Raw genomic sequence first — 15,843 nt, 5'->3', positions numbered from 1 at the left:
ACATTATTCGCATCATCAAACCTATCCGGTTTTATTTTGTTCTCAAATTAACCCCCTCTTCCCTAGAAGGAGCATTAATCCAAGAACAAACCAGATTCGTGAGACACGTGCTCATAATAGACTCATTGTACCCATATTTATAATATTTTTTTAAAAAATCCCCAAACACGTTACTGGAGGAGACAGGCAATTATGTCACCCTCTTTTATCTCATACTGGGTAGCGGGGTGGAGGCCGAGGAAGGGAAGCCCAAGGGCCGGACATTTGCCAGGATACCCGAAGACTGGCAGTTAGGATCCGTGAGAAGAACTCTGCGAATAACAGCGGGACCTGACAAAAGGAAACCGACGCCCGATCTCGTGTGAATTGGGGCAACAACCAGGGACGCGGAGGAAGCGAGCCGCCAAGACCCAGAAAGCTGAAGCCTGACTAGAAGAGCCGAGGGCGGCGGGCGAGGGGGGGCGGCGAGGGGCGGCAGCGGGGAGGGGTGAGGTTGGCGGCGAGGCGGCGGGGCCAAGCGCACGCACTCACCTTTCCGCTCCATGGCGGCTAGAGACAGCAGCCCCCGCGACCCCCCGCGCGTGCGCTCCAAGGATATTTCCTGCGCCTGCGCTGGCCGCGGGCGAGCCGGTCGGCGCGTGCGTACGACTGGTATCTTCGCGCGCCGTTGCGCGCGCCACCAGATCTCCTCGCCGCCGCCGCCGCCGCCGCTGCTGCTGCTGTCACTTCCTCCCGAGCTGGGGCTCCCGGGGAAGGCCACTCCCCCTGGCTCTTCCAAACGCGTGCGGCGCCGCCCCCTGCTCTGCGTGACAGGCAGGAGCCGGAGCCGCGCGTCAGGCCCCTCGCCCGCCTCCCCTTGTCCCATGGGCGGAGCGCAGGCGCCTCGCGGTGCCCCAGCCCACCGCTCGCTTCCCCGGGGCTTCGCCGGATTTAACTAGGGCCAAGGGAGGTGGGGGCGGCGTAAAAAGTGGCCTAGCGCGTATACAAGTAACTGCGTGTGCTGTCGCCGGAGATGGGATTGTGACGTGCCCGCCACGCGTTCTGGATCCGGGCGGGTTTTCCAACTTCACGCGTAGCCAGCATGGGAGGGAGGGATGTGTTCTGCTATGGGCCCTTTGCGCCACCAGGTTGCGCGATGACTCGCAGCAGCTAAAGTTAACGTTCGAATTCTCGAATTAAACTTTTTTTTTTTTTTTTTACAATTTACATGACTTTGTACGAATGCGTGGCTTACTCAGTGGGAACTGTTATAAGTTATTTTAATGTATGCAGCTTATTAAAAAATGAATTTAGTGTACACATGTTATCCTCGACAACGGTTAGAAGCCAACAGTCGGGTGCTACCAGTTCTATTTGCAAGAAACAGGAAAGGCAACTGGTGCTGCGTACGTGCAACAAGCAACGTTGCATCTGGATGGTGAATGAAAGCAACCTAGCTTGTCACTGCAGATAGTGACAAATAGCTTTCTGATTGAAAAGATTGGACAGTCCTGCAAAGTGAAGCAAAAAATGGGTTTATGCCAATAAAACTCAGAAACGTGAGGCTTACAACAGACCTAGCATAGGAATCTAAACAAGAAAGGATCAGCAGTCATAGGTAATTTATCTGGCTTGTCAGGGGAAAGGGGGGCGTGTGTAGAAACAGTACGAAGGTAAAATTTACGTCCATTGCTGCACCACGAAAATGGCCCCCAGAAGTTGGTCCAAGAAGGGAATGCAGCCCATGAGCTGGAAAACAGCTCCTCATCCTGCATTAACCAATAACAAGGAAGACTGTGTTGTTAGCTACCACAATTTACTAGCCGAGGACTGTAGAGAATTGCATTCCAACGATTATTTGTTAACGAACATTATGTACAACTGCAAGCACAAAACAGCTAATGTTTATGCGCTTCTTCCCCGGGGGCACAGAAAGAACGGGAGGAGGAAGTCACGAGGTGGCGGGTGTGAGCCTTCCTTCCGAGAATGTCCCTGTCCAGGTTCCCGCTGCCTTAAGCAGCAGCACCTGGAAGCCTTAAACCCTGGCCGGCATCACGCTCCACCCTTCCTCTTCCTCCTCCTCTTTCCTTCTCGCCTCCTTCCAGATCTCGCGAGACGTTCCCCTCTTTCTGGGTGCTGCGCTCATCATAGGGCGCTGGAGCTGGGTTCCATATTGGGGCATCGCCTCAAAGCTCTTTCCGCGCCGCGGGTCTCGCGAGACCTCTGCAATCGGGGACTTAGGAAGAGGTCGGGAGAAGTCAGGCGGCGGCGGCAGCAGTAGCAGCAGCAGCTCCTCCTCCTCCTCCTCCTCGGCGTTGCTGCTTGACTTTGCCGCCCCCCTCTCCAGTGCAAGCTCTGCTCTGCTGAGGGGGACCCCTCGCGCCCACCTGTTAGGCTCCCTGACTTGGGCCTGTGCAGGAGGCCGCGGGGTTGCGACCCGACAGACGGCGGGAGGCAGAAGAGCCCCGCTTGGCCTGGCCTTCCCCTCCGGCCGCGGGGCGGGGTTGGGGTGGCGGCGGCGGCGGCACGAGGCCAGTTACTGAGGCGGCCGCTGGGCGCGAGCGACCTCTTTCCCCTCGGAGCAGGAAACCCCCTTTCTCCGAAGGGGGAGGAGCCAACGGTTCTGCTCGAGGGTCTTTTCCCCCCCCCACTCCCGGCCGCGCTGGGTGGGGCGGGCTCGGGGTCGAGATGACCCAAGAGCGGCCCAAGTTCTACCGGCAGGAGCTGAACAAGACGGTCTGGGAAGTGCCTGAGCGTTACCAGAACCTCTCTCCGGTGGGCTCCGGGGCTTACGGCTCCGTCTGGTAAGTTACTGCCGCTCTCCCGGGTTACTGCCGCTCCTTTATCCCCCGCGGCCCCGCAGCCCTTCGTGCGTACGGGACAGCAGCCGCCACGAAGGCCTGTCATTCTGAATGGGATGATTGATGAGCTGGGAGATCCTGAAAGCGGCCTTAGAAGGCGGTGGATCTCGCCTATGTCCACACCCAGTCCTCCTTGCAAAAGGAAGTCGGTTAGATCCTGTGATTCCGAGGGACCGGCTCTCGGTTGCAAGTACTAAAAGAAAAAGCGTTGCCTGTTTGGTTCTCTTGCACCGTAATGCTGGGGCAGTGCAAGTTAGCAGCAGAAGTAGTAGAGGCGTTTGATGTACTTGTCGCTCCGTCTGCTGCAGTGCCTTGATCTCCGTCACTTATTCCCCTAACCGCTATGAACTCATTCCCTACTTATTTGGGAACACACAACTCGCACAGTTGAGCAATGTCTCCAGAAACAATCAAAATGTGACCAAACAGTGGCTTTCTTCAAGTTCTCTAGTTTTCAAAAGGCATTATGTTAAGCATCTTATGCACGACCCTTTATTTTGCTTTGTGGTGCCAAGATTATTGGCTTTGGTAGGAAATGACTTCTTGATTATTTTAGTTGCATTTGGCTTGCAAACTGTTGGGTGTTTAATGAGGTTTGGTTTTTTAGCAGAATCTTGAAAACAAACATAAAGCAATATTCTCAACACTGCACAATTAAATACAGCGGTGCCCCGCAAGACAAATGCCTCGCAAGACGGAAAACTTGCTAGACGAAAGAGTTTTCCGTTTTGGAGGTGCTTCGCAAAACGAATTTCCTATGGGCTTGCTTCGCAAGACGAAAATGTCTTGTGAGTTCCTGCGGGGTTTTTTCCCCTCCCCCCCCCCTTTTTCTAAGCCGCTAAACTGCTAATAGCGCTAATCTGCTAAGCCGTCAATGGGCTTGCTTCGCAAGACGAAAAATCCGCTAGACGAAGAGACTCGCGGAACAGATTCTTTTCGTCTTGCGAGGCACCACTGTAACTTGTAATTAGTCTTATATTTTTTTGCATTTTTATTCCAGCACTCCTTGAAGAAGCTAAGGGTTATGTACATAGTTTCTTCCCCCACCCACCCTTCTTTATTCTCACAAGTCTGTGAGGTAGGATAGGCTGGTATCTCAATAAAAACCATGAACTTGGATCTCCCCCAGTTTCTTACACTGATCTTGCTGGGAATGAGAGTAGGGAATAAGAGTTTACTTGCAAGTGGGGAAGATGTGTACTGAAGAGGTTGACTGCAAAGCTGCTGAATTAAAAACAGCTGGCGAGGGGTATCAGAGATTGGCAGGAGAGGAATTTGTGATTCACCTCCTCGTGATGTCATAGGCACTATCCATAGATGTCTGACTTCACTACCACATTCCTCACAGCAAAATATGTATTACAGTTAGACTGCCAGGACAAAGCATAGAAACTTATTCAAGAATCCAACAATAAATGAATGTTGTCTTGGCTACAGAACCCCTAAGCCTCTTGGGCTTGCCAGTCAGAATGTCAGCGGTTCGAATCTGTGCAACGGGGTGAGCTCCCATTGCTCTGTTCCAGCTTCTGCCAACCCAGCAGTTCGAAAGTATGCCATTGCAAGTAGATAAATAGGTACCACTGCAGCAGGAAGGTAAACGGTGTTTTTGTGCGCTCTGGGACTTGTCACAGTGTCCCGTTGCACCAGAAGCGGTTTAGTCATTCTGGCTAAGAGATGTAAGTAGTTTTGTATATAAAATGACATAACCATTGCAAGTTCAAGGTAGTCATAACTTCTTTGGTAACAAATACTTGAATTGTACTCATCAGACTACCAGTCTTCTGGTATATATTTACCTTATTTACATGGCACAGTAAACTAGTGAATGGTTTGCAGTGAAAGTACCAGTCTGAGCCACTTTGTTCCTCTCTGCTAGCCCAGTCTCTGGCTTAACATTGTGTCCAACCAAGGGTTGTGGTTTATTTCCTTCCAGACAAACACTGTGATCTGTAACAAAAGTTTGTTCTTGACTTGGGAGGAGTAAACTGGCTCATGTGATAACTGAAAACAAAGACTCAGACTGTGTATTTGTGTTCTTCTGCAGCTACATAGCACCGTTCTTTTAATTGTAGATATTAAGCCAATTTACTGCTTTAAACAAAACTCAGAGTTCTTGTTCTGCATTTTTTCCTAGAAAAACATATTTTGATCTAAACTGTTTTATTATTTCATGTCTCGTTTGAAACAATATTTCACTTGCTTGTGTTTTGTCAGGTAAGAAGAATACCATGAGACAAGTTCTCATAGGAGAAAGCAATGAAATTTTGTTTTTTAAACACCTACAACAATAGATCCTGGTGGCCTCAGAAATTTGCATTCATTGATGACTCTGATAGGCAGGTGTGGTTCATTACACCATTGCTGTGGTAGGATAGGAATGTATACTGCAGAGTTTGGAAAGACCTTAGCCTTTTTGCTAGTTATTACTGCTGATACATCTAGTTATTGTAGTGATCAGTTTGCAGAATAATTAATGGTAATTCCACTGCCCTCTTTTTTTCCACTAAGAATCAATTTTTGTGCCTTGTATCAATTAAGCAAATACACATATATCTCCATTCCCTCTAATATCAAGCACAGGTGGTTGAGTGCCCATCAATTTTGGAAGCAAAATGGAGAATTAAAGTAGTGGCCTACTTAGGCACACAGAAGTATATAAATTTAATAATAATAATACTAATGCTAATATATTTACAAACAGCCCAGCAAAGTTTTGTGAGTTTGTGAGATGTTTGGCATCATTTATCAGAAAATGCATGTGTGAGGTTGGGGATAAGAATTGGCTTACTCAGACCACTAACAGTTTATTGCAGGTATGCTGGAGGGGGGTAAATTAGGGTTAGGTATGTGATATTAGGTCAGAATGTACCAACCGCTCTACACTATATATGGTTGTTTCAGGAGGGAAAAAAGCATTCTTTTCCCTTTAATCAGAATCACTATACTGTATAGCTATAAAATACAGCAGAGGAACATTTTGGGTGGGCTGGAAAAGTAAGAAGAAATTGTCCTTTTTTCTCATCATTAGAGACTCGAGCTCATATAAAGCTTCTGTTTCAGGCTGCTTAGAGCACTACACATAGTGGGTATACACTGAAACCCTTGCAAGTCTTCCTGAAGCTCCCATACTTCAGTGAGGGAGAGCTATCTATATTCTCTATAATGTACCATTCACTTTCATGGTATAAGTGAGGATGAAGCTGCTCACCTAGCCCCCTGAGCTTGCATTATTTGAAGGAATTTCTCATTTGTTATGGTCCAGTACCACCACCCAGTAATTATTTCCAGACTTCATCTTCTAAGTTTATATTGCTTCCTCTCTACAGCTAGCTAGGTCCAGATAAGGAGTTATTGGGGGCACTTATGCATCCCATGTGTCTTACAGACCTTTGTAGATCATACTAATATCACCAACAAAAAATACCAGCATTTCCCATTTTTGTTCAGATGCACACTGCTTCTGTTAAAACATCCAAATAATTTCTGACTGAATTGTTAGATATGTCAAATGTATGTGTTCTGATCTGAAGGATGGTGGTTTGCACATCTCTGTAACTTAGTAACTATCACAAATCATTACATTTTTGTTAAAATGTGTGGCACTTGTTCGAGATCTTCAGAAAAATTAACATATCTTTCTACTGTTTTCTTCATGTCTTATCCCTACCCTGATTTCAGATCATTTAAGTCTCTGCTCACAATATTTTTGTCAGGGAAAACTTGATTTAGATGCAAAAAAAGGAATAAAAAGCAGAAGTGGAGTTTTGTTTGCAACTAAACATTTTTTCCTGGCTCTTGCAACATGTGTTCTGTGGTAAGGCAAGGTGCAGGCAGTGCCATATTGGCAGGGTAAATTAAAAGGGAACTTGTTCTTTAAAACAATGCTTCAGTAGAAGCATATTAAAAATGCCTCATCAATTCCATATTATGATCAGGTACCAAAGATAAATGATTGAAAAGCAAATCCATACTAGTCTAGAGTCAGTTGAGAAGTGCAAGTGGCTTCCTGCTAGTGTGGCACTAGCCCTGCTCTAGAATAGAAAATTGGATGTATCAGTGGATCCTTGCAGAAAGGCATTTTGCATCATTTGTATCTGCAGGTGTTTCCACTAGTTTAACACAAGTCAGTGGGATGGTGAATTGCAAACCTAATCAACTTCATTTATCAGGCAAGTTTTGCCTAATGCTCCACTCCCCTTTTTAAAAAAACACTTGATATGTATACAAGTACCTATTTTCCACATTAAGAAAAACAAATAAACTTTAGAAAATATTCCACAATTGTCCCAGGTATAGACAGGTGCCCATGACAATGGCACCAAAGTATGCTGTTGTAACCACATTGGTTGTATGTGTGTTTTAGGGTAAGGAGTAGTCTGGCTTTCTGATGGTAAAACTTGGAATGCCAAAAAATCTGCAAAATGTGTACCATAGGCAGTGACATCTGTAGCATACCACCTTCAAGTTATCACTGTAAAGCTATTGGCTAACATCACCTGAAAATTCACTTACTACCAGAGATCCTAGGTATTCAGTGCCTTATTTATACAAAAAAACTTGCTTGGAGACATCCATCATATGTCTGCTAATGCTATGACCTGGACGCAGCGAGCACTAGCTTCTGAAATGTCACAATATTCTGTTAAGGTTGAAATATTCGAAGTTACAGGAAGTCATTGCTATATCTTTTGCTGTGAGTCACTAAATGATTGCAGAAATTGTCATTCTTCCTTTATAAATCCAGCTGCAATTCCCAAACTCATCAATACATTCTTAAAACTCTTCTAATGATTCATTCTAAAACTTGTAAGCACCTTCACCTTTGTTTTCCTGCCTGCTCTTACACAAACCGTAAACTTGTGACTTATTTCTTCTTGGGCACAAAGTTGTATTCATTCAGTGAAACAAGATACCTATTGAATCATTTTCATGGGGGGGAATCCTATTTTAGTCTTAATATGCATATTTAATGCTTTTTTTTAAACTATTGTTTTTTAGCTCAGCCTTTGATGCTAAAACTGGCCTGCGAGTGGCTGTGAAGAAATTGTCCAGACCATTTCAGTCCATCATCCATGCCAAAAGGACCTACCGTGAACTACGTCTGCTTAAACATATGAAACATGAAAATGTAAGTTTGGGGAGAAAACTAGAAATGTACATTTCATGTGGTTTCGAATCCTAGGCTAGGAGTGAATGCTGGCTTGATAACCATGGTGTACTTGGTAAAGATAAAATGGCAGACCATAGTGTCGGGGTTTTGTTAAAAGAGTAGAGGGGCCAGAGCAAGAAAATGAATCATTCAAAAGTTCATTCCCAATACCTTCACCTTGACTGAAAGCTGAGAAAATGTAATATGTGTACCATAGTATTTTCAACATGCTAGAGCCAGTTGGTTATAAACTGTTTAAGAAGTTTCTTAGTTCTGATTTTGTGGTGCTTATCGAGTCCTGTCTATTTCAAATGTTATGAAAACTTTCCTTACTGGTTAAATTCTCTAGTTTTAAAGTTAGCTTAATGCATGAGTACGTATTTTTTTCATTTCATTCATTGTTTTGTGTAATGGCTTCCATGTGTTGATTTCAATATTTTCTTACAGAACATATTAATTAGGGGAGACCCTAACCTTGGGGGAAATGAGTCTGTTAATTACACAATTGTAAAATGTGAGAACTGTTGCAAAGTATCTCACAGTCCCAGTTTGTTTCTGAAACACTACAATAAGGATGTTGCAGAAACATTTCTACCTTTTATGCTGCTGTGAAAATTTTAGTGTTACTATTTCATAGTATGCAAGAATAATATGTGTGCACAGAGTGCAAACTACTTCAAATCTGTGCTCCTGCTTTCTTCCCTTAACCCTAACCCCAACAAATTATGCAATTATAGTACTAAACAAATACAACAGCATATACCTTAGGGTGATTTTTAACTACTTTTTTTGGAACAGTTGTGTTTCTGTTCATAATATTTCTTCAGACATGCCAGCAAACACCAGAGGTGTGACAAAAGCAGGGTGACTGACATAGGAAAGCACCTCCTAATCTTCTAAAGCAGGAATGAGGAACCTGCAGTCTTTCAGAGGTTGTTGGACTTCATTCACATCAGCCTCATCCAGGATGGCCAACAGTCAGGAGTGAAGGGCATCCCAAAAACATTTGGAGGACTACAGATTTACCACCCCGATGTAAACCCTTGGTTCACTAGCATTTGGGTAGATTTTTAATGACAGCACTTACAGTCAAACCTCGATTGACGAACGTAATCCGTTCTGGAAGACTGTTCAGCTTCTGAAATGTTAAACAACCGAGGCATGGCTTCCGATTGGTTGCAAGAGCTTCTTGCACTCAAGCAGAAGCCACTTTGGATGTTTGGGTTCTGAAAAACATTCGAAAACCAAAGCATTTACTTCCGGGTTTTTGGCATTCGGGAGCTGAAACGTTCAAAAATGGAGCTGTTTGAGAATTGAGGTTTGATGGTACTACTTACTATTCATCTGTTTTAACCACACTGTAACGTTTGGTCCATAATTTTTAATTTTCCTATAAATGTAGGAGAATCTTTAGTTCTTGCATTTCAAACAGGAAGGTATTATTGCAGCGGTTTTACAATGTAATTACTTGGCTGGGCCTGAGTGTACTATAAAAATAGTCTTTTCACGTATTTGTCCCAAGTTGAAGCTTTCTAACACAACTATGAGTGACAAAGTGTTTGGAGAGGAGGAGTGAAAATAATTTACCACTGAGGCAGAACATAGGTTAGCAGCCATAGCTTAGGGCAAGGAACTACACATCACAGAAGCCCTAACTGTAGTCTTGACCACAGCTATAATGCCCAAGGCCCCTGTAGTTCTTGAGCCATCTGTGTATTCTGCCTGATCACTTCTTTGTGTCCATGGGGATTAGATTTAGCTGTGTTGGTAATGTTTAGTCAAAAGTCAGATGACAAATACTTGAATGAAATAAATATGTACATTACAATGTATTTACTTTAAAAGAAAAGTGAGATGTTCAAGAATCCAAATTCTTTGTTGGATACATGAACAACATGTTGTCAGATAAATTCCAGGACATTTTGTAATCCTTGGGATTGATGCATAGGGTTTATTTGTAAGCACTAATATAGTGTCTGGCTCTCTTTATTTTCCATGTCTTGTGCAAAAATAGCTGCCCTCTGGCACTTGCAAAACACATCCACTGATCTGTGTGCATTTAGATATATACAGTAGTGATAAGTAGAGATTTCTGCAGTTGAAATAAGTTATCACACTTGGGTTTCAGCTGTGCACATGAATGAAAATATTGTATGCCTCAGAGATGGAGCCTGTATCATAATATGATTACCCTGTATAATATCTTCACTTTACATCAGCCTTTTGGAAAAAGAAACATGAGTAGAACTAGTCAAGATGCCTGAGCCATGAATTGGCTTTCCTATTTACTATATGTGTATATTTGTGGGATTATTATTCTAGTGTGAAGCATGTGGTAGTCTTCTGGTCACATTTCCCCTACATTTAGTTTATTTTGTTTGTGTGGGAACAGACCATTTTTGTCAGTGCTGGAGTAGTTTGTACCGATAGCAGTACTTGCAAATGTATGTTTTTAAAAACCCTCTTCTCCAAATTCTACTTAAAGCCTGTTAAAAAACGGTGAATGTACAAAGTCATATTTCATGGTCTCTGGTATGAAATTACATGTTACATGTAAACGTGTAATGGAATCCTGAAAGCCCTTTTTAATTAGAAAAGTCAGTTTGCTAGGGGGTGATTAAGATCAAATGAGTCACATCTCCCTTCCTCTGCCTTCAGAGTTCCATGACGCATTTGTAAGGGCAGAAGGTATTCATAGAAAGTAGTGGTGGCATGCTTGCCCTCCCATCCCCCTGATTACCCTATACAGTGGTACCTTGGGTTACAGACGCTTCAGGTTACAGACTCCGCTAACCCAGAAATAGTACCTCGGGTTAAGAACTTTGCTTCAGGATGAGAACAGAAATCATGTTCCGGTGGTACGGCGGCAGCAGGAGGCCCCATTAGCTAAAGTGGTGCTTCAGGTTAAGAACAGTTTCAGGAGAAGGACAGACCTCCAGAACAAATTAAGTACTTAACCCGAGGTACCACTGTAGTACTAACTAGCCAGAGAGCTATTTAGCTAGCTGACCCTGACTTCCGTACTTGGTTTAGTTGAAATACTACCACCAAATTACCTTGACTTGTACCCAGTGGCCACATTCAAATGAGAGCTGAACAAGCCTTTTGTCCAAACATGCAGCTACTTTGTTTCACTAGGTTGTCTTCAGTTAACTATAGATTTCCATTACATCTGAGCTCATAACCTATAGTTAACTGCTTTCGAACAGGGCAGGATATCAAGCCATGCTTTGAAGTTAGAGCTCATATTGTGGCTTGTTCTGAAGCTGTTAACGAAGGCCTCCATTTCAGAGCCGTTGAGAAACTATACTTGCACAGTTCCAGATTTGTTTGCTCGTACAGCAAAGAGAGAAAAGAAGTTACATGTGCACCCACAGGGTTCATTTATATCTCATCTCATTAAGCTGAGATATGATTTTCTGAACCAACCCAGTGTGTATCACTGTATATTTACATTGGAGGTAGCGCTGAGCTATTTGATATGTTTACACCCCTTGTTTTTGAAAAATAAGTAACAATTATGCTTTTAAAAAAACAATTGTCGATTCTTTTCATTAAGGAAAATAGTTTACAATGGAAACAGTGATCTGGAGCCAAAGATGAAGCAGAAGGAGTCCATGCATGCAACATGATTCTTTTCTCTGATATTTTTCAACATGCCACATTACAAGATATTTGAAAGTTGCCAGATTTAAAGGAACTATTTTGAGTTTGCATCTGTGTAAGGATAAAAGTCTTATTTATGTGCAAGTCCATGTGTTCATGTAGTAGGCACTTTGAATTGGGACAGTGTATATATGTGAGTTGGGAAATGGCAGATAAATGTAGAAAATGTTATTCCTTGTGTGTCTTTTTCCCTTTCTAGGTTATTGGTCTTCTAGATGTGTTCACACCTGCAAAGTCACTAGAAGAATTCAATGATGTGTAGGTAACCCTTCATAGCCTTGATGTTGGAAATAGTTTCCAGCCTTGATGGAAACGTCCTTATCTATAAGGAACATTAATGTAATAGAATCAAAGGTTTCAGTTTAGACAGGACTTTTGATCGCTATTGGACAATGAAATTAGGTATATGGAGGAAGACGTATGTAGTCACAACCCTTCATTAATTAGCATGGAAGGTAGCTATGGGCTGTTTCACACACTAGATTTTCTTTACTCAGTAGTGGGAGTAAGAAATTATTCAGTCATGTGTGAAAACTGTAAATATCTACTTTGCCATGTTGACATTTGCCAAGAAGTTGACATCTGGCTCCGAACTGAAAAATCTGCTTAATAGTAATACAGGATATTGAACTCACTTTATGTAACTATTTCCCATCATTCAAATAGCCTGTAAATACAAGTCTCTAGCAAACGGTGTTTCCGTGCACTGCTCTGATTTGCCAGAAGCAGCTTAGTCATGCTGGTCACATGACCCGGAAGCTGTACGCTGGCTCCCTCAGCCAATAAAGCGAAATGAGCGCCGCAACCCCAGAGTCGTCTGCGACTGGACCTAACGGTCAGGGGTCCCTTTACCTTTACCTTTACCTTTACCTTTACCTTTACCTTTACCATTACCTTTACAACTCGCTAGCACTGTAGCTCAACTCTCAGCTGGTGTGATCTAGAATCCTCAGTGAAGGTCTCCCTCTTTAAAGTCATGTTATCAGTTTGAGGGTTTTTTTTACTTTATAGTCATACCTCGGCTCTCGAACACCTTGGGAGTCAAACGCTCCGGCTCCCGAATGCCCCAAACCCAGAAGTGAGTGTTCTGGTTTTCAAACATTCTTTTGGAAGCCGAACATTTGACGGGGCTTCCGATTGGGTGCAGGAGCTTCCTGCAGCCAACCAGAAACCGCGCTTTGGAAGTTGAACATTTCGGAAGTTGAATGGATTCTGTTTGACTTCCGGGGTACAATTGTACTAGGCTCTATGTCTGCTCATGCACAGTAGATCCCAGAACATGCTGTGTATTACTTAGGTTTCCAATTTCAAATATTCCAATTTCAAACTTTAGCCCATCCAAATTTTGGATCTTAATTCCCCTCCCCCCTTGGTTTTGTGCCTGGAAGGGGAATATATATGAGTTATTCTGCAACTTAACAGTTTTGATTTATTACTGAATCCAGTTCTCAGGCCTAAGCCATTTGAATTAAATGGCACAGTACACAGGATTGCCATGCTTATAGAAGCATAACAAATTTAAATGTTCCATAATTAGGTGCCCTGAGTTACTTGTGGAGACAGAGATTTTAAAGCTTTTTAGTAGCAGAATATTATTGTTGCTTTAAGGTTACCTTATGCAGGTGCAGTTACTGTCTAAAGCAGGAATGGCAAGTGTATCTTAAAAAGGAGGGAAGTGTCACACATTGAGGGAGGAGAGTGGGAAATCAAGACTGAGCAAAGTGCTTTAGCTATATGGAAGGACTTTTGGGTTTTGGTAGGATATTGCTCGTTTTAGCAAGGAGGGGAGTAATGTATTAATCATGTGACCATCTTCAGTCACATAGAATGATTGAGCCCTGGTTTATTTAGTCATTACTTTGTACCAAGGCAGACTCATGGATATTTGCAGTTCTATGATGAGACAAATGACAGATGTCTTAAATAGCTGTTTATAAAACCTGTTGGACTTGTATGTGACAGTTTCAAAGCACATGTTGAGACAGGCTTCCTGTCACAGTAAGTCCATGTAGAAGTATTTTATTAATGATGTACATACACCCTGTACACACCTTTTACCATGTTCTTACTCTTGTGGAGAACTGGAAAGACTGAATCAATGCAGAGATCAGCCTAGTTTCATCGTCGTTGAAAGGTAGTAAAATTACTAATTTCAATACGTCTTTTTCTCTTGGGGCTTCACATTTAAAAATACTTAAACTAACAACTATTTTGTACTAGGAGCTGGTTCCCATATAGCCCTGCCATATGGGTGGGGTGGAGAATACATGTAAATTATTGTGTGAGTAGATCCTGCCAAACCTTAGTCTGACTTAGGAAAAGGAGTAGATGGACTGTGTGGTTATACTCTAGGTCCTGTGAGTGGTCGGGGAGAGCAAATCTGAGATTCATTCCTTGGCCTCAGCCCTCTGTAACCTACAAGCTAAGACCTTGCATGAAGCCGGCCCAAAATAAATATAGGGAAAATACGTTAAATGTGAATTTAAATTACAGTGCAGCCTTAAGAAGTCTCTTATTATCTATTGGAATTTTAAATAGAATGGATCTTTCTAAACAATGAGAGATGCAGGGTTATACATGAATCTGCAAAAGATAGAACTGCCTTATTGCTTATTGTCTTACATTATGAATACACTCTTTTTTGCATTGCGACACAAGTGTATCGTATATATCTGTACTAAATGGTTTACATTCTTTATAATGGCTTATATCCAATGTAGTGCTAAGTACCTGTCACATCAAGATTTCCACTTGTCCACTTGTGCAAAGGGACTTCCCCCATCTTGTCCCTCTGAACACATCTCAAATCTGTTTTGAAGGTTTTCTCAACCCTCTGGAATAGATTGCGAGAGGATGCAGGAGGAGGAGAGGGAGGGAAGTCCCATTGTGCAAGAAGAAATCCTTGTGCTGATGGAAACAACAGAGTTAGATACTGCCCAATGTATTCTCACCATACATTTAAAATTGTATCTGTACCATAGCAGACTACTGGCTGTGAAAAGGTCATACATAAAACCAATGAATTTTCATAAATGCAATAGGTTGGATCCAGATTTAGTCGTATTTAAAGAAGTTGGTCAGTAACTGATTTCAGTGGAAACTAGGCAGCTAAAAGGCCAGCCTAAATCCCTGTTCTATCATGGTGGAGGGAATTTTAATGGGACAGAGTTATCCCTCTGCCTGGTTCTACCACCTTTTGCTGTTGGCAGGGAACAGCTGCACCCTGTTGCACCGACCCAAAAGGCAGGTCAGCAGAAGCTGCTGCTACTGCCAGTATACTTGCCAGCAGTAGCCAGTGGAAAACTCCCCCGCTAGGGGGTGATTATCTGTGCTGTACAGGATCTCTTGTGCTGACCACCCTGCTACCACGTGATGGCAACAGGTCTTATCCAGGCAACTGGGGTGCTGGCACAGCAAAGGGATATATTCCCTTTCTTCCACCTTCTGCTCTAGCTGGCGTGACTGGTAGGACTGTGGAAGTGGTGGTGACTACATGGCACTGTCAAAGCCCACCGCTGCCAGTGATTGATCCCTAACTTAATCTGAACAAAATCCAGTGCTTCTCTATAAATGCTCTGACTCGCTCACCTACAACACATGGAGATAATACCATTGTTTAATTCTTGTTTTTTAGATACCTTGTAACCCATCTTATGGGGGCAGATCTGAACAATATTGTGAAATGTCAGAAGCTCACAGATGACCATGTACAGTTTCTAATCTATCAAATTCTTCGTGGTTTGAAGGTATTTGCATTGACTCTATTACTATTGTATTCTGTATGCAAGTGGCAAATAAAAGACATACTTTCTTCCCATTAGAGAGGTCCATAGGCATACTTTGGAATCGGATAAAAACACCACCACATGGTCCTGAATTGGTTGAACTGACCCCCATTATGACAGTCATGAAATATTAGCTGTTCTTTTTGAGAGTCTGAAGAGAGGCAAAGATATCATTACATGCTGCTCTCCTGAATCAGCTCAGACTTGCCTCTTGTATTCTGCTCTCCTCGTGTTCAGAGGAACTAAATGTTCTTTCTGTGTGGGAGGATTTTGTCTTATGTGTTAACATTCCCTTTGGTGGTGGAGGGAGGCACTGCAAAAAAAAAAAAAAGTTACCTAGAGGGAAAGAAGGGAATGGGATCCTGCTGGAGATAGCAAGGCAGAAGGCAATACTTTCTGCTCA

At 43.1% G+C, this 15,843-nt stretch overlaps 2 protein-coding genes across 3 annotated transcripts in view; one reads left to right on the top strand and one right to left on the bottom strand.

Annotated features, from left to right (window-relative positions):
* SRPK1 (SRSF protein kinase 1) overlaps positions 1–981 on the bottom strand; it is a 30,739-nt gene extending 29,758 nt beyond the window's left edge. Inside the window, exon 1 of the mRNA XM_081866610.1 lies at positions 532–981. Coding sequence (XP_081722736.1) covers positions 532–865 — 334 coding nt within the window. The 5' untranslated portion in view covers positions 866–981. The remainder of the gene's footprint in view (positions 1–531) is intronic.
* A 1,320-nt stretch (positions 982–2,301) lies between these two features.
* The window catches only part of MAPK14 (mitogen-activated protein kinase 14), a 32,131-nt gene continuing 18,589 nt past the window's right edge, over positions 2,302–15,843 (top strand). Inside the window, exons 1-4 of one of the 2 annotated variants that reach the window (XM_081866529.1) lie at positions 2,302–2,783; positions 7,839–7,968; positions 11,855–11,913; positions 15,290–15,401. In XM_081866529.1, the coding sequence (XP_081722655.1) occupies positions 2,668–2,783; positions 7,839–7,968; positions 11,855–11,913; positions 15,290–15,401 (417 nt within the window). In that variant the 5' untranslated portion in view covers positions 2,302–2,667. The remainder of the gene's footprint in view (positions 2,784–7,838; positions 7,969–11,854; positions 11,914–15,289; positions 15,402–15,843) is intronic. The other variant, XM_081866528.1, reaches the window with a different exon arrangement.

This window comes from Podarcis erhardii, assembly GCF_964252035.2.
Source record: "Podarcis erhardii genome assembly, chromosome: 6".
NCBI classification, from domain to species: Eukaryota; Metazoa; Chordata; class Lepidosauria; order Squamata; family Lacertidae; genus Podarcis; species Podarcis erhardii.
Note: the sequence above shows the minus strand (reverse complement) of the source record. Positions and strands in the feature narration are given on the sequence as shown.